Source organism: Trichechus manatus, unplaced genomic scaffold, assembly GCF_000243295.1.
Source record: "Trichechus manatus latirostris isolate Lorelei unplaced genomic scaffold, TriManLat1.0 scaffold00053, whole genome shotgun sequence".
Taxonomy (NCBI): Eukaryota; Metazoa; Chordata; class Mammalia; order Sirenia; family Trichechidae; genus Trichechus; species Trichechus manatus.
This window is the reverse complement of record NW_004443989.1, coordinates 11,634,792-11,656,465: the sequence shown is the minus strand read 5'-3', so window position 1 is coordinate 11,656,465 and position 21,674 is coordinate 11,634,792. Positions and strand designations below refer to the sequence as shown.

Genomic DNA, 21,674 nt, shown 5'->3' with positions numbered 1-21,674 from the left:
CGATCACCTAAACCCAGCGCACCGGAACTCGTCCTGCGCGTGCGCAGAAGCAGTGCGCCCGTCGGCGAAGGGCGGGCCCAGAGTCGGCGGCCCATCGTCCGATGCGGCCCATTGGCTGAGAGGTGGAGCGTGGACCAGGCACACCGCTGATTGGACCCCGCGCGGGTAGCTGGGGCCCACTGTCCAATCGCGGCGCGGCGCGGCACGTGAGGCGAGGCGCCTGGGGGCCACGGTTACCGTGCAGCTGCTGTCTCCGGCACACAGTGCACGGCCATGGCGTCCGAGGAGCCGCTCGTGATCGTCACCTCCACCGCGCCCGTCAACATCGCCGTCATCAAGTACTGTAAGTAGCGGGGCCGTGCAGACGTCTGTCGGAGGCCAGGAACGCCCCGAGGAGGCAGGCAGTGGGCGATCGGGGCCCTGAGCCTCCCCGGCGCCCACTCACTGAGGGTCGGCCATGTGCGTCACTGAGCAGAGTGTGCGGGGGAGAAGGGGCTGACGGCCCAGAGGGTGGGGGCCGAGGTCAGCTCGTTCATTCGCTCCCCCTGCGTGTGGGTGGGGGCCAGGTGGCTGACGGACAGGTGGGTGGGGGCTGGGGTTAGCCTGTCCATTCACTCACCCTACAGGTGGACCAGGGCCAGGTGGGTGGGGGCCAGATGGTTGGTGGTCGGGGTCAGCCCGTCCATTCACTCACTCAATAGGTGTGAGGGAGCCCGATGAGTGGGAGTCAGGGCCAGGTGGGTGGGGGCCAAGTGGGTGACAGCTGGGTGTGTGGGGGCTGGGGTCAGCCCGTTTATTCACTCACCCTACAGGTGGGTGGCATAGTGGTTAAGAGCTACAGCTGCTAACCAAAAGGTCGGCAGTTCGAATCCACCAGACGCTCCTTGGAAACTGTGCGGGGCAGTTCTACTCTGTACTATAGGGTCGCTATGAGTCGGAATCGACTCAACCGCAACGGGGTATACAGGTGGGTGGGGGCTTGGCTGGAACAGGGTGGGTTGCACAGAGATGCATGGGAAATCCGGTGTGGGAGTGCCGTGGCCTGGAGGCTGGTGGTGCCATGCACCATTATTGCGAGGAGTAATAACAACGTTCGCTATTTGTGGACGGCTTTTTGTGAGCTTGGCCAAATGTTACTTTTCACATCATCGTGTCCTTTAACCCCCCAGGGACCCTGTACATCCAGTCCTCTTAGCCTCCCATTTACAGGTGAGGAAACTGAGGTTTGGAGCAGTTGAGTCACCTGATCTGGCATGCACCCAGAGGCAGTGGTGCCAGGTGTCAAGCCCAGGCTGTGCCATCGCTCCACTCTTGGGAGACAGGGGGGTTGGGGAATCAGTTCTGGACACGCTGACTGGGAGGTCAGTCAGCCTGTTTCCTTCTCTGAGCAGCGTCCGTAGATAGCTGGCAGTGCCTGAGACTGACTTTCCCTTGTCCCTCTGCCCATCTGGGCCAGTCCTCATTCCAGGAGGATAGGTTGGGGTGGATCTTGCTCAATACCACCTGCTCCCACTGGTAAGCTGCCCATATCACCTGAGATATCACCCTGGGCCCCTGGCCCTTTTTTTTTTTTTTTTTAATTTGGCTTTGTATTCTGGCATAATTGGAATTCACGTACAGTTGTAAGAAATAATCCTCTGTACCTTCATCCAAGTTTCCCCCAGTGGAAAAACCAAAAAACCACACCTGTTTCCGTCAAGTCAGTTCCGACTCTTAGACCCTATAGGACAGAGTAGAACTGTCCCATAGAGTTTCCAAGGAGCGGCTGGTGGATTCAAACTAAAATTGTAGTACAATATGGCAACCAAAATATTGACATTGATGCAGCCAAAATACAGAACATTCCATCAATATAAGCATCGCTAAGGTCCTTGGGTATGCAAATAGTTTGCACTTGACTACTAAAAGGTTGGTGGTTCAAACCCACCCAGCAGCACTGTGGAAGAAAGGCCTGGCGATCTGCTTCCATAAAGATTACAGCCAAGAAAACCCTGTGGGGCAATTCTACTCTGTAACATGCATGGGATCACCAAACATCAGAGTCAGCTCAACAGCCTTAAGGGCAAAGTGTGATCTGCCTGCCTCAGGAGGAGGACTTAGATGTCAGTGTGAGAAGGGAGGGAGCCAGCTGTGGGGAATGAGGTGCTGGTGGGCTGGAAGACCGACGGGCCCTGCCTTTGGTTGTCTGCTCCAGGGGGAAAGCGTGATGAGGAGCTGGTCCTGCCCCTTAACTCCTCCCTGAGTGTCACCCTGCACCAGGACCAGGTGAGCGTGGGCAGGGACAGCGCCACATGGATATGTGTGAAACTGCTCTCAGCAGCTGATGGGGTGAGGGGCTCAGCAGTGAATACTGTCCAAACCAACCACAGTATTATCACCACTGTGGCAATGCTCCACATGCACACATGTGCACACCCCGGAGTCTGAGGTCTTATCACACACACACATATACACCATTACGCACATATATACATACATGCCCCAGGGTCTCATCTCACACATGCAGCACTCACATGTATACACCAATAGACACATGCACACACATATATACCATTATACTATACACCCATGCCCTGGGGTCTCATCTCACAATGCAGTACACACATGTACACACCAGTACGCACACACACCCCATTATACACATACACACTTGCCCTGGGGTCTCATCTAACACCTAGCACACACATGCGCCCCGGGGTCCCCTGGGAATGCCTGGCCCTCCATGTAGAACTTGGCTGTGCTGTGGCAGATGGAGGCTGTGAACAGCTATCAGAACCAACCCTACCCCCACCCACCCTGCCTCGACTTCCCCATCCTCCAACCAGGGCCGTACCTGCCCCTGAGGCCAACCTGAGGGGCCGTGGGTTGGAAAGTTCTCCTTAGGAGAAAGGGGATGCTGGGCTCCCCTTCAGCCCTGAGGTGACCCTGCTTCCTTTCCAGCTAAAAACCACCACGACCGCTGCCATCAGCAAGGACTTCACAGAGGACCGGATCTGGCTGAATGGCACCGAGGTGGATGTGGGGCAGCCGCGCTTGCAGTCCTGCCTTAGGGAGAGTGAGTCTGCACAGTCACGGCTCCCCCACTTCCCACCCTCACTCTAGGCGAGGGTCCAGTGCTCTGACTCAGTGGCAGCAGTTTATCCTCAGTTTACTCTCCTACCCGGGCTGACAGGACGGTCTGGGGGCTGGGGCTTTCCCAGAGCAGGGACTTGTGTGAAAATCTGGGTGCAGAGGTGCGTGGGTCAGCTGGGCCCCTGCCTCTTCCTGGCCTGGGAGTGGGGCGGCTCTGCCCATCATTGGTTGCTAACAATGTCCCTGTCCTGGCCTGCAGTCCGCCGCCTGGCCCGGAAGCGCAGGAGCACAGATGACGGGGACGCACCACCTCTCAGCCTCAGCTACAAAGTACACATCGCGTCAGAGAACAACTTCCCCACGGCCGCAGGCCTGGCATCCTCTGCCGCAGGCTATGCCTGCCTGGGTGGGTACTGCAGAGATTTGCATATCTGTGCAGCGGCAGAGGATGCTCACAGTGTCCAGGGAGTCCAGGCCAGCCGAGAGCCATCCCCTCCAGGCCTCGTCCCCTCTCAGTTTGCCAATCTCTCTTCAAAGCACATGCCTGAATGTTCAAGTCTTTCAGTAGCCCATGTGCCTACTGAGTTGTAAGTGACAGAGACCTGTCTGTAACTGCTTTAGGCTAAAATGGGTACGATTTCTTGGCTCGTATAACCAAGGAGTCCAAAGGGCACAGCTGGCTTCAGGCACAGCTGGATCTAGGGTCCCAGCAACATTTGAGGAATCTGTCTAAATCTAAACTCTGTCTTCTCTGCCTTGGGCTAACTGTCCAGCAGGGCCCCTTCCTCCCATGTGATGGCAGAGCTGGTCACCAGCACCATGAGACTGGTAGAGAGGGGCTCCTCTCACCCAGTAGCCCCAGCAAAAATCCCAGGATGGCAGTTACTGGCGCAGCTCGTGTCATATGACTGTCCTGGGTGAGCAGGCCTCAGGGTGGGCTCAGCCCCTCTGGGGGCACATGGACCTAGAGGGAGCGGGGAGGAAGTGCTGGCAGAGAGCAAGCATGGTGCACCTGCTTTCCTCAGGCCCCCAGTGCTGCTCCATGCCGAACTGCCTCTGTGCCTCGTCCCCAGGCTCCCTCCCCTCTCTCAAAACCCAGCTCAGGTGTCCCCTTCTCAGAGAAACTCCCTCCAGACCCTTTACAGCTCCATCCCATGGGTCCCCCAAGGGTTTGAGAAGTCCAAGACAGTGAGCCCTGAAGGCCTGGGGCTGTGCTCCAGTCCACTTTGTAGTCCAGAGCAGGTGCTTGATGAGTGGGTGGATGGACAGAAGGAAGGATGGATAGATGTGTGAATGGTGGATAGGTAGGTAGATGGAGGGTGGGTGGATGATAGATGAGTGGGCAGGCAAGTAGATGACTGGTCAGCTCTTAAAGCTGATGGCCAGGCAGTTCAGTGCCAGTGTTTACAGATTGCCCACAGGGGCCGGGGGCCGTGGGGGCATCTGGGTCTGGGCATCTGAACGTGTCCTTGGTTGTGCTGCCCGTGTGGCATCAACTCCTTGGCCGTCTCTGAGTCCCCTGCTTCCTGTGCCCACAGCCTACACCCTGGCGCGAGTCTACGGGGTGGAGGGTGAGCTCTCAGAGGTGGCTCGCCGAGGCTCAGGCAGTGCCTGTCGGAGCTTGTACGGCGGCTTTGTGGAGTGGCACATGGGGGAGCGTGCCGACGGCAAGGACAGCATCGCCCAGCAGGTGGCCCCTGAGTTGCACTGGCCAGAGCTGCGCATCCTCATCCTTGTGGTGAGTGAGCTCGGGTGAGCGCTCAGAGGCAGGATCCACCTGTTGTCCCAGAGGCAGGCGCCTATCACAGCTGCACCGGCCGTTAGACTGCTGGGCGAAGAGAGACCCTCTTGGCGAGCCTCAGGGCTGATCCCAGGCCTGCCGGGCACTGCTGCCCTGGTGAGAGCCAGGAGGTGCCAGCCCAGAGCCATACTGCCTCACTGTGGCCAGGAGCCGGCACTGGTCCCCACCTGATCATCATGGCCCACACCTGTTGCACCCGCCCCAGCTGAGGGAAGGCGTCGTCCTCCCCATGTGCACAGAGCCCCCACCAGGCCTCCCTCAAGCCCCACGGCCGGGTTGTCAGCAAGAGCACAGCTTCCTCTGCCTCTTGCTGCCCTGGCCAGGTGCACGTATATGGAGGGCCAGCCCAGGCAGGCAGTCAGGGTGTGCACCTCGCTTCCTGGCCTTGGCTGACTCAGGGTCATGCAGGAGGTCTGTGCTCCAGCCCTGGTGCCTGAATACCTGGCATCTTCCCTGCTGAGGCTTAGCGCCTCCTGGAGCCAGGGTCGGGGGTAAGTTCAGGGCCCTATGGGGCATGGACACAGGGCACAGGGACTGCCTCTCCCTTGCAGGTGAGCACAGAGAAGAAGCTAATGGGCAGCACAGTGGGCATGCAGACCAGCGTGAAGACCAGTGCGCTGCTCCAGGTGAAGCAGTGGTGGTGGGAGGGCCCACGTGGTGCATGCTGGGCAGCGGGGAGCCAGCGTAGTTGCTGCCTGAGGGGCAGAGTGGGCTCAGGCCCTCTGTCAAGAAGCCCACGCCTTGCTGGAATGTACCTGTCACCCTACAGTTCCGGGTCACATCGGTGGTGCCAGCACGCATGGCTGAGATGATCCGATGCATCCGCGAGCGGGACTTCCCTGGCTTCGGGCAGCTGACCATGAAGGACAGCAACCAGTTCCATGCCACCTGCCTGGACACCTTCCCCCCCATCTCCTACCTCAACGACACCTCCAGGCATATCATGCACCTGGTGCACCGCTTCAACACGCACTACGGGCAGACCAAGGTAACACGGCTGGGCTGCTGCAGGGGGGACACCAAGGACTCCGTCCTCCAACTCCGCTAGCCCCGAAAGCCACCCCAGTGCTGCTCACTGTCTAACTGCGCACCCGGTAAAGAGCATGCTGTAGCCGCAGACATGGTGTACCAGAAACCGGAGGTTCACAGAACACATCCCACCCTCAAAGTGCGCATAGCACGCTGGTGTTTCTACTTGATTCCATTTCTTTTTGCGTAAATGGTCCCTGACTGACGCATTGGTTGAGTGACCTGGCGTGGCTGCAGCACAGTTTGGGCACTGGGTAGAAGGTTTCTTCCCTCTCATGCGTTACTGGGCAGGGGTCCCGTGTCAGAGAAGCAGTGCCACCCCCTCTCCTTGGTCCAGGGGCCTGGGAGCAGCGCAGGTGAGTGCTATATGGACAGACAGGCTGACCGGTGCATTCCAGGTGGCGTACACGTTTGATGCAGGCCCTAACGCTGTGGTCTTCACCTTGGACAACACTGTGGCAGAATTTGTGGCAGCTGTGAGGCACTGCTTCCCCCCGGAGTCGAATGGAGACAAGTGAGTGACAGCCCTGTCCTCCCTTTTTGAAAGAGCAGGGTCTCTTGCCAAGAACAGGGAGCGGGCAGCATCCACAGGCCAGGGTTCAGAGCCAGGTAGGAGTGTACAGGTGGTTGCTTGTGGGGTGTGCCTCCTGGTGGCTGTGATGTGTCAGGGTCCCATGGGGAGGACGTGCCTCTGTGTGCACTTACAAAGGGGCTGCATGGACACCGTGGGCCCAGCAGCCTGGAAGCCTGCACACCTGCCCCTCCCGAGTGGCTGACTTTATCCCACTGTTTATGAGGGGGCACACACGCCTGCTCGCTTAACAGAAAGTGTCCTGCAGCCCTGGGGTTTCCTGCTCACCGTGAGCTGGGCGGGCCCCTGATGCTACCGCCTCCTGTGTGTGGCTGTGTTCCATGGGGCTCCACCCAGCATCCCAGGCACAGCAACATGTGACAGCAGTGACTTTGGTTTCCTGCCTTCCAGCTGTCTCAGTGGTCCCTTGTTCTCAGCGAGGACAATGCTCGCAGGAACCTTGAATCTGCTTCCTGCCTGGCAGTGTGGGAACAGGGGTGGGGGTGCCTTCTGTCTGATAATTGGGGTGGTGTTGCCTTTTAGGGCAAGAGGCTGAGAATATTGGCCTCGTGCATTTTTGCCCTGACTTTGCGGGTCTCCCTGTTCTGAGGAGTGCAGTGATGACCGCAGGTGTCTGAGTGAGGCTCTTCCTCTCATGCCATGTTAGCCCACAGGGCCTGGCACAGCCATGGGCCAGGGTGACCAGAACTCCTGAGGGGGAGGCCCTCAGTGACCTGCCTGTCTCTGCCTAGGTTCCTGAAGGGGCTGCCGGTGAGGCCGGTCCCACTGTCAGACGAGCTGAAGGCTGCGCTGGCCCTGGACCCAACCCCTGACGGTGTTAGATACATCATTGCCACAAAGGTGAGTCTGGGCTAGGGAGACCAGTGTCCAAGGCTCAGGTTCTGCAGGGCTCCCCTCCTGTGGGGAGGCGCTTGGGGACTTACTGGCCGGAGGGGAATCCGCCCTGCTCATAACACTAGTGGCAGCAATAGCAGCAGCAGCCTGGAAGCAGTAGTAGTTCCTCTTTTTCGCTTTCAGAGTTTCAGATAGAATGCAGTGTGTTCACACCCTTGCTCAGACCCACCTCGAGGGGCAGCATCCCAGGTGCTGGGAGGGAGGGACGTGATGAGAAGGTAGACATGGGTGTGTCCCTGGGGAGGGACAGACTTGGGGACAGCAGGCAAGGAGGCCGCTTACTGGAACGAGTAGTTTCCAGGATGCAGTAGTTTCCAGGATGTGGCTGGGAGCCCTTGGGGCTCCCTGTGACTTGTTCTCTATCCCTGGGTCTGGGTGAGGGAGGCAGGTGACCAGTGCTAGCCCAGGAGCAAGGAGCTCACAGCAGGGAAGGGGGCATGGCTCTGCTCACAGGAGGTAGCCAAGGGCAGGGGTCACCATCCAGGTGGGGCCCGTCCTCCCTGCTCAGCTTCCTATCAGGACTTACCCTTGAGGGAGGGGCAGCTGGAGGGGGCGGGGCTCTCCTATGTTGCTCTGACAAGTCTCTAACCTGCTCCATAAAGACCTCCCAGCCTCCAAAAGATGGCTGGGGCAGGTGGGATGGGGGTGTTGCCATCACTCTAACCTGACATTGATTTCTCTGCCCCCAGGCGGGGCCGGGGCCTCAAATCCTAGATGACACCCACCTTCACCTCCTGGGTTCTGATGGTCTACCAAAGCCCGCTGCCTGACTGCTCGTCAATGGGCCATTGTCTGGAGCTGGGAGCTGCTGCAGTGGCCGAGTGGGGCTGTGGGCTTCTTGGTGGCCACCTGGCTCTGGATGCTAGGGGGCAAATTGGGGCAGCAGTTTTGCTGGGGGCAGTGAGTGGCCACCTGCAGCCATTGGGATTGAGGTACAGAGACCTGGTGGTGGGGACTGAGCCAACTTGGTATGACCATGGCCCCGTGTGGGGAGCTTGCTGACCCCGTGCTGGGGCCACATGTGCAGCTCTGGACACAGCCGGTCTGTCGCACTGAAACGACAGGACCCAGGTCTCCCAGTAGTGCATGATGGGCACAGTGCAGGGATCAGCCGAGGGTCTCAGGAAACCTCCAAGGCCCCTTTCAAGGCCAGTAGGCTCCCTGCTGAGACTTGGGGCCCTGAGCTTAGGCCCACAAGGAAGAAGCCCTATGGCCTGGAGGGGCTCCACTGCCAGGAGATGTGGGTGGCAGCCCCCCACGGAGGGGAAGGTGGCTGCTGAACCATGGGAGTGGGAAGATTGATGCCAACACGTATGTGAGAGCCACCACCATGCAGCCTGTCAACAAGAATAAACCCAGTGTCACCAACCCCCGGTCTCAGCTCTTTTCATTGGCATCGGGGTTATGGAACTTGCCCAAGGGTCATGGAGCTGGAAAGGCCACAGCACTCCCAGGGGCACTAGGACACAGCAGCACCGCCGGTTCGGACCAGGGGTTCCTTCTTCCCTGGAGGAGGGGACTTGTAACACGTGCTCTATTCTAGGTTGGAAGATAGGTGGATAAAGATCTCACTGTTTAAACCACCCACCTGTATACAGTGAGCTGAAGGTTTAAGTGAAAGTGATGCCGAACTCTCGGCTCGACTGCCACCCCCCTACTTGGGAGGCTTAGCTGTGTGGCTGCCCACCAGCAGGGCCAGAAGGTCCTCGGATCCCAGCGCTGATGCCAGCCAGTACAGCACTGACAGGCATGGGGATGAGGGTGGGGACGTGTCTCAATTCCCAGTCCTTGCACACAGGACAGGCTCAGGTTTTCCTCGGCTGGAGCTTGCAGGGACCCCGAATCCACGGGTCCTCCTTCCCCAGGATTACTGGGGTGCTGCTAATGGTGCTGAGACCCCCTTATTTCTACTGTCAGGTTTAATTGGGCCTCCGCCCACCGGACTTCTCTGGCTTGCCGCTCCTGTGTTCCAAACTTCTGAATACCACAAGAAGAGTCAGCCCTGGGAGAGGTGGGGTTACTTCCCAGTGGGCTGCAGCCACTCCTCGGCTGGCTGAGGCCTCACCCAATTCCTGCCCCTGTGTCCTCATCCCTGTGCCTTCCCCCTGCTGCTCAGGTCTGGGAGCCTGTCCAAGGCTGTGACCCTAAGCAGGGGCCAGGGAGGAGGTGACAGGGTTTTCCCAGTTTGACACACTCTTCCCATGTGACTGTCTTGAGCCACCTCCCAGAGTTGCAGAAGGAAGCACCACAGCCTATGACCCAGCCCCACCCCACCCCACCCCACCACTGCACTAGGCTGGAAGGAAGTGGGGGTCAGGGGCTGGTGGAAACTCTGGTCTCCACTACCAGGCGTCCCCAGGAGCTGCTGTTGTTAGTAACAACCAGACGTGGGGGTTGGGGGGATGGGTTTGGCCAGAAGTTGGGTAGGTTCCCCGTTGCCCTGGTGTGGCTGCCTGTGCGGTCAAGCAGCCGAATAAACCCTTTGAAGCCCTGACATTGCTGGCTCCTCAGTGTGGTGCCCTCAGTCTGATAAGCCCGCTCTGGGACCACCACGGTGAAGCCCTGGGGACTCTGGTGAAAATACAGAGCCACAGCCGCCAGCAGCCGCCTTTGTTACCGCAGCTGGTGATCCTTGAGCAGACGAGTTTGGGAGCCCTGGGTAAACGAGGCCCGTGCATTGCCGGTGCCCGGCGCATAGCGAGCGGTGGACGAATGCTGCGCCGAGAGGCTGAAGGAGGAAGTGGGGCCTCACGGAGGCAAGACCTGAGCGCAGCGGGCTGGCCTGGCCTGTGAAGGGCAGGGAGGCCTGAGCAGAGCTGGGGGCAGCTGGGGCCCCCGACGGCTCAGCACTCCCCTTTGTGCGGGGCTCCGGTGCGCACAGAACCCCGCGCAGGGCGACCCTGGGCGCATGGGCCCCACGTACAGGCGGCTCTCGGTCTCCCTGCTCCGGGTTTGAGCGGTAGAGGGTGGCTCCTGTGGCCACGCCAGAGACCCGGGCCAGGCCCGCCCCCGACCTCAGTTTCCCAACTTGACCAATGGGGGTGTGTCTTGTGTCGGGGGGCGGGGCGAGCGCCGCCGAAACTCAAGGCGGGGCGGGGCGGGGCGGAGTGGAATCTCAGGGCAAGGAGCCGCGGGGCGCAAAGCCTAGCCGCCGCCGCCATGGGGCAGATCGAGTGGGCCATGTGGGCCAACGAGCAGGCGCTGGCGTCCGGCCTGAGTGAGCGCGGGCGGCTGCGGGGTGCTGGCGGGCCTGGGCGGAGACCCTGGAGTGGGGGCCGGGGAAGGGGGGGCCGAGACCCCAGGCTGCAGACCGGCCAAGGGGGTGGAGACGGGGCCAGGGTGAATCTGGGCCGAGGGGAGTCAGAGACCCCCGTTGCGGACCGAGGAAGTGGGCCCCGATCCCCGGGGTGGTGGCTGGAGCTGGAGATGGGGAGTCAGGGGCTTGGGGAGTCCAGAAACCTCGGGCTGCGGGCCAGGCAAGTGGGGGCTGGAGACCCCAGGCTGTGGGCTGGAGAAATGGGTCGGGCTGGAGCTGGGCGCCGGGAGCTGGGGCGTCAGAGACCTTGGGCTGCGGTCGGGGAAGGAGGGGTTCAGGGACCCCAGGTTGCGCCGCAGCGTCTCCCCTGCTGGCCGGTCCGCCCCCTCCACGGCCGTCCCCCGCTCGGACCTCGGTGCCCGGAGAGGAAGTTGCAGAAAGGGGGAAGAGGCGTTTCGGCGCTTGTGGCTTCCGGGGAGTCACCCCAGCCTGGGTTGGGAAAACCCGGCCTGATGACCCGCCCCTGAGACCCCTAACCCCGCCCTGGAGTGGGGTCTGCGGCCCTGGGGTCTAGAGAGGCTGCATCTCCCCGGAATCAGAGCGGGTAGAGAGAGAGGTCCTCTGCCCCTGGTTGGGGGGTTTCACCCCGTGGGGTATTTTATAGGCAGAGGGGCCCCCTGCTCAGCTTGCTCACTGGCTGGAGGCTGTGCTTCTTGGAGCCGTCAGCAGGGCCCCCAGGTCACCCTGGTCAAGGAGCAGGGCCCTGCACCCTGTGTGGTGTTTGGAAGCAGAACCCTCTCGGGACAAGGGTGGCTCAGGAGGGGCGGATGGGACCTTGGTCTGGGGCAAGGAAGCTCCTCTTGCCTCTGGGGACGCTCCTTCCCTCCGGCCCATCAAGCTGCTCCCCAAGGATCTGCTGCTCTTCACCTGCACCCCTGGGACTGAGTGGGCAGGAGGAACTTGGGAAGGGGTGGTGTTGAGGAGGGTCACAACCCCTCATCACTCAATACTCACCTGAGACTCCGCCCTGAGTCACCTGTCACATGGGGGCAGTGCAGTCCCCCCTCCTGGCTGCTAGCACTTTACGATTACATTGGGCATTGGGGCGGGGGGGCCAGCAGTCTGCTCTGTGGCCAGGTGGTCTTCTTCCTTTTGGAGTCTAGAGTGGCTGGGAACTCTGGGTCAGTTTAGACCATACTGCTCCCCTGGAGAGCAGTTCTCCTTCCTGCCACAACTCACCAAGCGTCTCCAGGAAGCAGGTGGTGACAGAGAGACCTGGGTTCTAGTCCTGTTAGTGCAAATGTGGTGGTCACAGCCGCCCATTTAGTACAAGTATTGTGGTTACAGCTACCCGTTTAGTGCAAATATGATGGTCACAGCCACTTGTTTAGTGCAAGTATGTTGGTCACAGCAGCCCCGTTTAGTGCTTCCTTACTGTGCAGCAGGTATTTTCAGTTCTTTCCCTCATCAGTGTCCCCTGCACTGTGAGGTGCCAGACAGGGAAGTCGAGACCTAGAGAAGTTGTAACGTCCATCCCAGTTTGCTGAAGGTCAGTCTCCCGGGGCCCTTCCAGCTCTGCGCTGCAGCCTCTTGCTGACTCCTCATCACGACTCTGTATAAATTGCAGCCACACAGCACTGCACAGTCCTGGCTGAGCCGCATTGTTAGCAACTTCATTAAACAGGCTTCTTTTTATCCTAGAAAAATCCTGTTATATCACTTCCTCACTTAAAACCCTACCGTGACTTCCCATCACATAGAATAAGAGTCAGCTTCGGACCGCTCAGGCCCCTGCCTGCCTTCCCAGCCTCCCCCTCCACCCTGTCCTCCTCTGCCCCTGGCCCTCCCGAGCTTATCTGTGCCCCGGGGCCTTTGCAGATGCTGTCCCTGTCTGGAACATCCTGGTTGTCCTTTCTGGTCCCTTCTCAGCTCAGTGTTGCCTGCTCTGACAAGTCCTTCTGAGCCCCTGGCCACTTCCTGCCATGTCCCCGTCCCAGCTCACCACTCTCCAAGGTTGGTTTCTCTCCCCTCACCAGATGGTAAGCCCCTTGAGGGCACAGGCCTCACCTCATCTCCCTGGCCTACTGCCGAGTCCCCAGCCCCTAGAAGACTGCATGTCATAGGTGCTCTCTAATGTTTGCTGGGGGGCAGACTGAGTCCTCACATCTCCCTATGAAGCCAGTCATGTTGTTGCCCTCCCACTCCACTGATGGCAGGTAGCAAAACTGAGACTCAGGACAAGACAGCCCCAAAGACAACGGTCAACAACGTGCTGATTGAACGCATGAGGAAGTCGTCCTTTACTTTCCAACACACAGAAATGCTGATAAACAAACCAAACAAGTTAATATGTAGCTGAGCTCAAAACAAGTATAAGAAATCTGCAAGGAACAGAGCTAAGTGAGGCTTTAGGATGGTGAGCAGGGCTGAAGTTGGGACACCCAGGAATCTGGGCCACAGAGGGCCCAGACTTTGACCCTGTGGGTGTCAGGGCCTCCAGTGGGAAGGGGGCTGAGCTGGGCTTCATGCTGGAGGCCAGAAGGGCCACCTCTACATGGAACAGACTAGACAAACCTCCCCCAGCCCCCGGAAGCAGCAGAGTTCTCTGCCTGTCAGGGTTCTGGGTGGGAAAAAGTTACAAGACAACAACCCCGGAAACTGAGGCCTATGCTGTGCGTGCTGTGAGGGCTGATTTGTCCTGCCCTTGCCAAGGACTCCTGACCAAGACACTGAGATAAACCAGATTCAGGACCACAGAGGCACAGGTGAAGGCTCCGTTCACCCAGGTTAAGAGGGACAAGGTAAACAACACTTGGAGAAACAGCAGACAAATCTAGAATGTGGGGCAATGCACAAGACGTTTTAAAAAGTCCAAAAAACCAAACCAGTTGCCATGGAGTCGATTCCGACTCATGGTGTCCCCATGTGTGTCAGAGTAGAACTGTGTTCCATAGAGTTTTCAATGGCTGGTTTTTCAGGAGCAGATTACCAGGCCTTTCTTTCTTCTGAGACACCTCTAGGTGGACTCGAATGCCCAACCTTTCGGCTAGCAGCCGAGTGCATGAACCATTTGCACCACCCAGGGACTCCTGTAAATTGTGGTCTGTTCATACAACAGAGTGCAACTCAATAAAAAAAAGAACAAGCTGGCCCACAGCAGGATCAATGCAGAGTGAAGGAAGTCAGAGGAATATTCCATCGCTGACTGGAAAGGGACACAAGGGGATGTCCTGGTTTGGTTAGAGGTCACGGTGGGGGTGGGGGTGCGAATGTGTGAAAAGTCATCAAGCTTACGTGTGTATGTTTGACTGTGTGTAATTGTACCTCAGTAAGTTACTAGGGGAAACCCTGGTGCCACAGTGGTTAAGAGCTATGGCTACTAACCAAAAGGTCAGCAGTTCGAATCCACCAGGCACTCCTTGGAAACCATATGGGGCAGTTCTCTGTCCTGTACGGTCACTATGAGTCGGAATCGACTCAATGGCAAGGGGTTTTTTGGTTTAGAAGTTACTAGGAGGGGGATGTAGAGATAAGTGCTTACAAGAGGCACACACGAAGCAAGACCACACAGAGTTAAAAATAAAGGGATGGAGAATCTAACAAATACGAACCAAAAGGTGTAGAAAGATCAATGTTGTTAGTCGCTGTCGAGTTGGTTCTGACTCGTGGCAACCCCGTGTGTGCAGAGTAGAACTCCATAGGGTTTTCAAGGCTGTAACCTTTTGGAAGAAGATGGCCAGGCCTGTCTTCTGATCTACCTCTGGGTGGGTTCAAACTGCCAACCTTTCAGCTAGTAGTTGAGTGCTTAACTGTTTGCACCACCCAGGGACCTTCAGAAATATCAATAGCAGGTAAAATTTCAGTTAAGGTGAAAACAGGGATAGGAACAAACAACACCATGTAATAAAAAGGAGCGATCCACCAAGAAGATACAGAAATCAACATCAACAATATAGACTTTGCATAAAGCAAAGACTCAGAATTTCAAGTCTACAGTCGGGGTCACAGCTTGAGGCGGACATGTGCAGTGTGGAACCTAAGCTCCCACACTCTGGACTAGCAGCTCCTGGGCCCCAACCCCCTTCCTTACCTGGTCATCTGCCTCTCAGCCACCTCCCCGCTTCACCAGTGAATATTGGCTTGATCCTTAGTTCTCAACTCAAATGTCACCTCCTGGGGGAAGGCGTCCCAGACTTCCTTAACTAAAGCTGTCCCCCATTATCTACCAGAGGTCTGCACCCGCCTGGGTCCCCCTTCCTGGCCAGAGGTCAGCAAACATGTAGACGGAATGGAAGACAGCTCTGTGGTGGACTGGTGGCCCTGCAGTAGGAAGAAGGCACTCTACACTCCGGCCGCTCTGTCAGGAGCCGCCTACTAACCTGCTTCTCCTCTGCCCACAGTTCTCATCACTGGAGGAATTGTGGCCACCGCCGGCCAGTTCACCCAGTGGTACTTTGGAGCATACTCCATGTATCCTTGTCTGCAGCTGCCACCCCCAGCATGGGTGGTCAGGGTGGGTGGGAACTGGATGTGGGCAGTGGGAGCTGGGCTCCACCAAGGGCACAGGCAGTGGACCTTGGTGGGTGATGCCACTGCCCCCGTGGGCATGGCACTTCATAGTTTGCAGAGTGTTCTTCATGCCTGTTCTGCTTGGAGTCACAACTCGGGGGACGTCAGGGCCCACTTTGCAGTGTGGGAAGCCGGGCCCAGAGCAGCAACGGGACCTGCCCGTATTCACGCAGGCCTAACGAAGCCCTCCCCAACCCATGCCTGGTGAGTGGGTCTTGGGGTTGTCGGCCCCCGAAGGCAGGCACTGGGGCCTCCCACCTGGCCCAGGTTGGAGGGTGTCTCTGGCTGGCCCAGGCCTTGACTCAGAGCAGGCTGGCCGCTGTTCTCCCCCGCCCTGCCGGCCCAGCCATTATAGCCCCTGAAGAAGAAGCCAGAGGCAGGCTGAGGGGCGGCAGGGCTCAGGACGAGGGGTGAAGGTCAGACCTGTGTTCTGGCTGTGTGACCTCGGGCTGTGGCTGTACCTCTCTGAGCCTCTCAGGTCTCCAAGGGCAAATGGGGCTTGTCATGGCCCCCAGGGCTGGGCTGTTCCTTAACCAAGTACTTAGTGCAGCAGGAGTCCTTGTCTGCCTGCTGGAGTACCCCCGGGGGAAGAGGAAGAAAGGCTCCACTATGGAGCGCTGGTGAGTCCACCTCCCTGTGCAGGGTATATCAGGGGTCCACCTGGGGGTCCTGGGATCCATCCACGAGTCCTGGGGACCCATTACAGGATCCTGGGGGTCCTGGGGTCCATTTAGGGTTACTGGGGTTCATTCTGGGGGTTCTGGGTCCATGCTGGGGATGCAGGGCCCAAGCAGAACTCACAGGGGCAGAGCACTTTGCCAGTAGCCCCTGCAGGAGCCTAGTCCCTTCACTTTGAGGCTCCAGGCACCAACCCATTCTTTCTCCTGGGCAAACTGAGGCCAGATGCCTACCCAGCTTCTGTCCCATGGTTCCTGGGATGAAAGAGGCTGGGGGGCCCTGGTGAGGGGCCGGGGGAGTCCTGAGTGGAACAGGTACAGACCCCACTGTCTGTCCCCTGGCCCTCCCCTCTACCTAGTGGACAGAAGTATATGACGTCTGTGGTGAAGATGTTTGGGCCCCTCACCAGGAATTACTACATCCGGGCCTTCCTGCACCTTGTGTGAGTCCCCACCTCTGCCCCATGCCCGGCTCTAGGAGGTCTTGGAGTAGGCCCTCCTTGCTGGCCTGGTGGCCTGGGTAGGAGACCTTGGGCCAAGTCAGATCCCTTCCCTGCCTGGATGTTTTTCCAGACAAAAACCCAGAACTCAGACTCCAGCAGAGGTTCCCAAAATCTGTGTCAGTTATCTGTTGCTGCATAACAATTCACCAAACCTCAGTAGCTTAAAACACTACCAGCCAAGGTTCTGGGGTTGGCTGGACTCAGCTGGGTGGTTCTCAGTTCTGGGGTTGCCTGGGTTCAGCTGGGCAATTTTTGCTGGTGGGTGGGCTGTCATGTGGCTACAGCCTTGAAGGCTTCCTTACTCATATGCTAGGCGGTTAATGCTGGTCTGAGGCCCAAACACCCACACGGGGCCTCTTCACAGCTACTTGGGCTTCCTCCCAACGTGGTGGCTGGGTTCCAAGCACTAGTGTCTTGCAAGGTACAAATCAAGGCAGAGAACAGCTCAAGGGGCCAAAACTGAGAAGCCAAACCTTGGCAGGGCTGGATATTCCCTTAGTCTGGGGTCCCATGGGACAGCATATTTCTACTTCATTGTGTCCGGAGATCTCTTGGCCTCTGCCCCAGAATCGGGGATTCCAGCCTCTTTCTGACTGCCCTTTCTGATGTCCCCTGCCCCAGGCTGTCTGTGCCTGCAGGCTTCCTGCTTGCCACCATTCTCGGGACTGCCTGCTTGGCCATCGCAAGTGGCATCTACCTGCTGGTGAGTGATGTCTTCCTGCAGCTAGCCCCCCAGCCAACCCACCCCTGGCCCTTGACAGCCTCAACCTCTCAGCTGCTCTGCAGGCTGAGCCAAAGTCCACCAGGGAGGTCTTGAGGTCCTTGCTGGAGCAAACAGCGTTCTGCGTGTTTGCTCATGTCCTGGTGAAGACAGTCTTGAACATCTAAGTTGTGCTGGACCCTTCCCCGTGTTTCCTCATTCAGTATGCACCTGCAAGGTGGGTGCTGAGCCCCACTGTACAGATGAAGACGTGGAAGTGCAGGGATGCGTGAGGCTCACCCGGGGTCACACAGCCAGCCAGGGGCCCAGCCTGGGTTTGGATCCACTTTATCAGGCTCTTTATTCATCTAGACCATTTTTTCTCCAACACTGGGGACAGGTGTCAGGACCTCCTTGGGGAACTTGTTAGCAACACAGACGCAGACAGTTGAGCTTGCCTGAGACTTATGGAAATGGCCTCACTTTATGAGAAAGCCTGTGTGATAAAGCCATCTTCATAAAACGACAAGAATGGATGAGTGACCGTGGTCACCTCTGGGCGAGGCCGGAGGACATGGGCCGGGGAAGCACAGGAGTCCCTGGCTCGGAGCGAAGTGTTGGGGTTTTCCCAGGACGCCAGGGCAGAGAGGGGTGTCAGAGCCCCTTCATTGTGAGTTGATTTGTCCCCTTTTATCCCCAGAGCCCACTCCCCACCCTGACACCTGAGGCAGCTGTTCTCATATCTGATGTGCATCTTTTATTTTCTCTGCTTTCTTAGGAAATGTGCAGTATCTTTTGTGTATGCTTTGTGTTTATGTAAATGGAGTTGTGTTTCAAGTGTCGGTAACTTCCGCACATGTCTCCCCACTCTCTGCTTTTCAATTCCTTACCGTTGCTGTGCACACCCACTCTGTTATTCTAGCATCCGTGGAGCCCTCCACATCTTACCTCTGCACCCTCCCTTGACCACTCCGTTGCCTCTGTCTCTCCACGGCCACATGCAGCCCGTCCCTTTGCAGACCTAAGTGCGAATATCCTTGGGTTAAGCCCAGAGCGGAATTGCTGAGTCGGCTCAGGCTCTGCAGCATTTGTTGTGTGATGTCAGCTGGTGCTCCAGGCCCCACGCACAGGTCTGTCACCCACCCCATCCATCATACTCAGCCTTCTCCAGCTTTCCACAGCTTTGGCAGTTTACCAGGCATGAGGCTGACAGGGTGGGGTAATTTTGACTTGCATTTCTCTGATAAGTTACAACGTGTGCACTTCTTCATGTGCTGTAGCATCTGCATTCATCTTCTCTAAGTTGCCTGCTCATAGTCTTGGCCCATCCTTCTATGGGCCTTCCTGCCTTTTGCTTGTTGACAGGCAGGGATCCTGTGTACATGTTAGCTATTAATCCCTTGTGGGATTTAGACATTGTATGTCTCTTCTCCCTTTCTGTTAAGGGTCAGCTAACTTTGTCCATGAAGGTCTTCCTTGAACAGAAGAACAGAAGTTTGTCTATTTATTTGTTTTATGATTCGTGCTTTTTAAGAAAGTCTTTCCCTGCCCCTACATCATTAAGATATGTTCTTACATTTTCTTCTATCAACTTCATTCAAGGTAGAATGTTCTAGCTTTTATGTTAGGTGGTGGAGTCACAGATGTTCACTTTATTATCACAATCGATAGCATATATAAAGACCTGAAAAACCTAACCCATTGCCTTTGAGTCGATTCTGACTCACAGCGACCCTATAGGACAGAGTTGAACTGTCCCATAGGATTTCTAAGACTGTAATCTTTATAGAAACAGACTGTTGCATCTTTCTGAGCAGCTAGTGGGTTCGAACCTCGACCTTACGGTTAGCAGCAGAGCACTTAACTGTACCACCCTTGCTCCTTAAGTGCATATGTTACATATTTTTGTATGGATCAAATATTATGGATACATATTTAAAATACCCATTCCCAGGTCCCCAGCCTGTTGAATTGGAGCCTCTGGTTATGGGGCCCAGGAATCTGCATTTTTAGTGAGCCCCTCCCCTCCTCCCCGGAAGTAGAACCACTGTGGAGCTCTTCACTGCCCCTGCAAACAGGTGTGGAGAGTCTTTTTTTTTTTTTTTTGTAGTTGTAGTTTAAATGAAGTTTACATTTCAAGTTAGTCTGCAGGCACAGAGAGTCTTATGTGCAGAAATGCCAGGGCATCCGGAGGGTCCAGGCCGGGGCGGGTACAGGGTGAATGGGGGCCACCCACCAGGGCAGAAGGGGGCCCTGTGCTCCCTGGTTGCCCCCCACCCCCATCCCTCCCTGTGAGCTGGCCCATAATTCATGGAAACCCGGCCTGGCCTCCCTGTGGCTCCGACCATAGTCCGCTGTGACAAGACCTGGGAACCCCGTGGGCCTTGGGATATGCACCAGGAAGTGGCCTCCAGGGCTCTCCCGGAAACTCGCCGCCTTCCCACCTGCCCCCTACACCCCATGTGAAAGAGCCTGGCTATGGGGTCAGGACACCCAGTCCGACTGTGTGGCCCTGGGCATGTCATTCAACCTCTCTGAGCCTCAGGTCCTTCATCTCTGGTGCACCCAAGTACGGGCAGGAGTGGACAGGTGACCATGGAGGGTGGGCAAGGAGAGGCTCCCAGTGTGCCCCTCCCCCACAGGCGGCCATCCGCGGGGAGCAGTGGACCCCCATTGAGCAGAAGCCGCAGGAGCGGCCGCAGGTGGGCGGAACCATCAAGCAGCCACCCAGCAACCCCCCGCCCCGGCCCCCGGCCGAGGCCCGTAAGAAGCCAAGCGAGGAAAAGGAGGAGGACACGGCAGCTGGAGGCTCCCCGGGCGGCGCCCAGACTAACCCCCTCCCTGTGACCGACGAGGTTGTGTGACTTCCCCCGCGCGGCCACCAGGCGGCGCCCGCAGTATCTGACAATAAACGGAATGAACACATGGCGGGGCGTGGGCGTCTTTCTTCTTAGGGGCTGGGCGGGTGCGCACCTAGGATTGTCTGCCGAAGCTCCGCAGTGCCCCCCCCCCCACTTTTCTGCCTTAGCAGAACCACACGCTGTTTCCGTTTCATTAGCAGCGGTTTCCTCCTCAATGGCACATAAAATTAAATGCTCCGTATATTCTATGAAATGCAGTATCGGGGATTCCAAGTGTTTGATGAATTTCTATTCTAAATTTACTTTCCTGGCTTAGGAGGGGAGCCCTGGTGGCGCAGTGATTAAGATCTCGGTTGTTCACCAAAATTCTGCAGTTCGAATCCACCAGCCGCTCCTCAGAACAGCAACGAGATTCTTTTTTTTTTGGCCTGGGAGTCGTGAGCTTCGCTTCCCAGCTCCCCAGACCCGGTCAAGACACACCCTCCCAGGGCATCCCTGCCACCACCGGAAAGGCCTGGGTTCCAGAATTTTCCAGCGGCTGAATGAAGAGAGAGAGTAGGAGAGGGGTGTGGGCAAAGCAGGTGAGTCCAGGAGCAGCCCAGGTGGCCTTCTACTTCTTTGTCTCTTGCAAAAGCACCTGGTGAGGCTTGTTGGAGGCAACCCTTGTCTGCCCACATACTGGCTGGGTGCCTTCCAGGGCCCCCCAGCATCAGGCCTGCCCTCCTCCCACTCTGTCCTCAGGCTACCAAAAAAAAGCCTCCTTGGCCATGGAGGGGTCCAGGCTGGGTCCCCTGGGCTCTAGCTTGCCCTTCTCCAGCCAGAAGCCCCCTTCATAGATGCCCTCCACACACACGCAGTGTTTGTCTTCAGCTCACTCCCCCCTACCCAGCCTGGGGTGCCCTTTTCTCCTCCACGGGCCCTCCTGTGGCCCTCTCGCAGCCTGGAACATTCCTTAAGCCCTTTACCTCCTGTTTGCCCCACATGCTCTCAGAAATCACACTCTCAGAAGTAGAGGACCCTCTCATGGCTGGGGGTGGTGGAGGGGGATCTTGACCCTGCCAGCCTCAACTCCCCACTGCACCAAAGTCTAAGTCCAGCCCTGTCCTAGTCACAGGGACTCCATCCTTCCAGAAGACCAGCAGGAGCCTCAGATCCTGGACTCCCCCTCCTTACCTGTTCCCCTCCTCCTCTCCTGTCTCAGTCTTCAATATAAATCACTGAGGCCCCTCTTCTTACCCCACGCTCTGCCTAGACATGGCAGTGCTCCTGCCCCATTGTGCCAAGCCCTGTGCCAGGCCAGCCTGTGTTTCTCTGCCCAGAACCACAAAGGCTCGATTCCCTCCAGCACTCAAGGGCCCCAGGACAGATGTGCTCTGTGCCCCAGTGCCCACTACTCTGACCCCACCTTACCCTTCCGGCTCACTGATGCTGCCGCGCAGGGCCTTTGCACCAGCTATTCCCTCAGCCCAGAGCTCTGTCTGGTCACCACGTGGCTCCCTCCTTGCCATGCTCCCTCCTCAAAGGTCTCTGCTCAGATATCCCCAGGGAACCCCCCCACCCCACCCTGCTCTTTGGTCCGGCAGCCCCTTTCCACGCTGCATCTGGCCTCCCTGTCCTTACTGCTCCCCATCCGCAGACCAAGCCCTTTTCAGGCCTTCTCTGTGCTATCAGCCACCGCTGGAATGGGTGGGTTTGGCCTGATTTGCTCACTCACTGTTCC

The 21,674-nt window shown here is 57.7% G+C and overlaps 2 protein-coding genes across 3 annotated transcripts; both read left to right on the top strand.

Annotated features, from left to right (window-relative positions):
• The first annotated feature begins 273 nt into the window (after positions 1 to 273).
• On the top strand, positions 274 to 8,673 carry MVD (mevalonate diphosphate decarboxylase). The gene is made up of 10 exons (XM_004377755.2): positions 274 to 343; positions 2,195 to 2,265; positions 2,941 to 3,055; positions 3,332 to 3,478; positions 4,611 to 4,810; positions 5,425 to 5,499; positions 5,643 to 5,861; positions 6,301 to 6,416; positions 7,226 to 7,334; positions 8,078 to 8,673. Exons 1-10 carry the CDS (start codon positions 274 to 276, stop codon positions 8,156 to 8,158), a joined length of 1,203 nt encoding a protein of 400 aa, XP_004377812.1. The 3' UTR covers positions 8,159 to 8,673.
• Positions 8,674 to 10,508: 1,835 nt separating this feature from the next.
• Positions 10,509 to 20,018, top strand: LOC101355438 (cytochrome b-245 light chain). 2 transcript variants are annotated; one of them, XM_004377754.2, is made up of 6 exons: positions 10,509 to 10,605; positions 15,045 to 15,114; positions 15,759 to 15,833; positions 16,250 to 16,333; positions 17,015 to 17,096; positions 19,736 to 20,018. In XM_004377754.2, the coding sequence occupies exons 1-6, from the start codon at positions 10,548 to 10,550 to the stop codon at positions 19,955 to 19,957; spliced, it is 591 nt and encodes a 196-aa protein (XP_004377811.1). In that variant the 5' UTR covers positions 10,509 to 10,547; the 3' UTR covers positions 19,958 to 20,018. The 2 variants fall into 2 exon arrangements, with proteins under 2 accessions (XP_004377811.1, XP_023588330.1); XM_023732562.1 differs by lacking the exon at positions 16,250 to 16,333.
• Positions 20,019 to 21,674: the final 1,656 nt, after the last annotated feature.

Bases quoted from the DNA above. Each gene is read 5' to 3' on its own strand.
- MVD (XM_004377755.2), top strand. From the start codon at position 274: ATGGCGTCCGAGGAGCCGCTCGTGATCGTCACCTCCACCGCGCCCGTC. The intron at 344-2,194 runs GTAAGTAGCGGG...TGTCTGCTCCAG, and splicing joins CATCGCCGTCATCAAGTACT to GGGGAAAGCGTGATGAGGAG. The intron at 5,500-5,642 runs GTGAAGCAGTGG...GTCACCCTACAG, and splicing joins AGACCAGTGCGCTGCTCCAG to TTCCGGGTCACATCGGTGGT.
- LOC101355438 (XM_004377754.2), top strand. From the start codon at position 10,548: ATGGGGCAGATCGAGTGGGCCATGTGGGCCAACGAGCAGGCGCTGGCG. The intron at 10,606-15,044 runs GTGAGCGCGGGC...CTCTGCCCACAG, and splicing joins GGCGCTGGCGTCCGGCCTGA to TTCTCATCACTGGAGGAATT. The intron at 15,115-15,758 runs GTATCCTTGTCT...CCAAGTACTTAG, and splicing joins TACTTTGGAGCATACTCCAT to TGCAGCAGGAGTCCTTGTCT.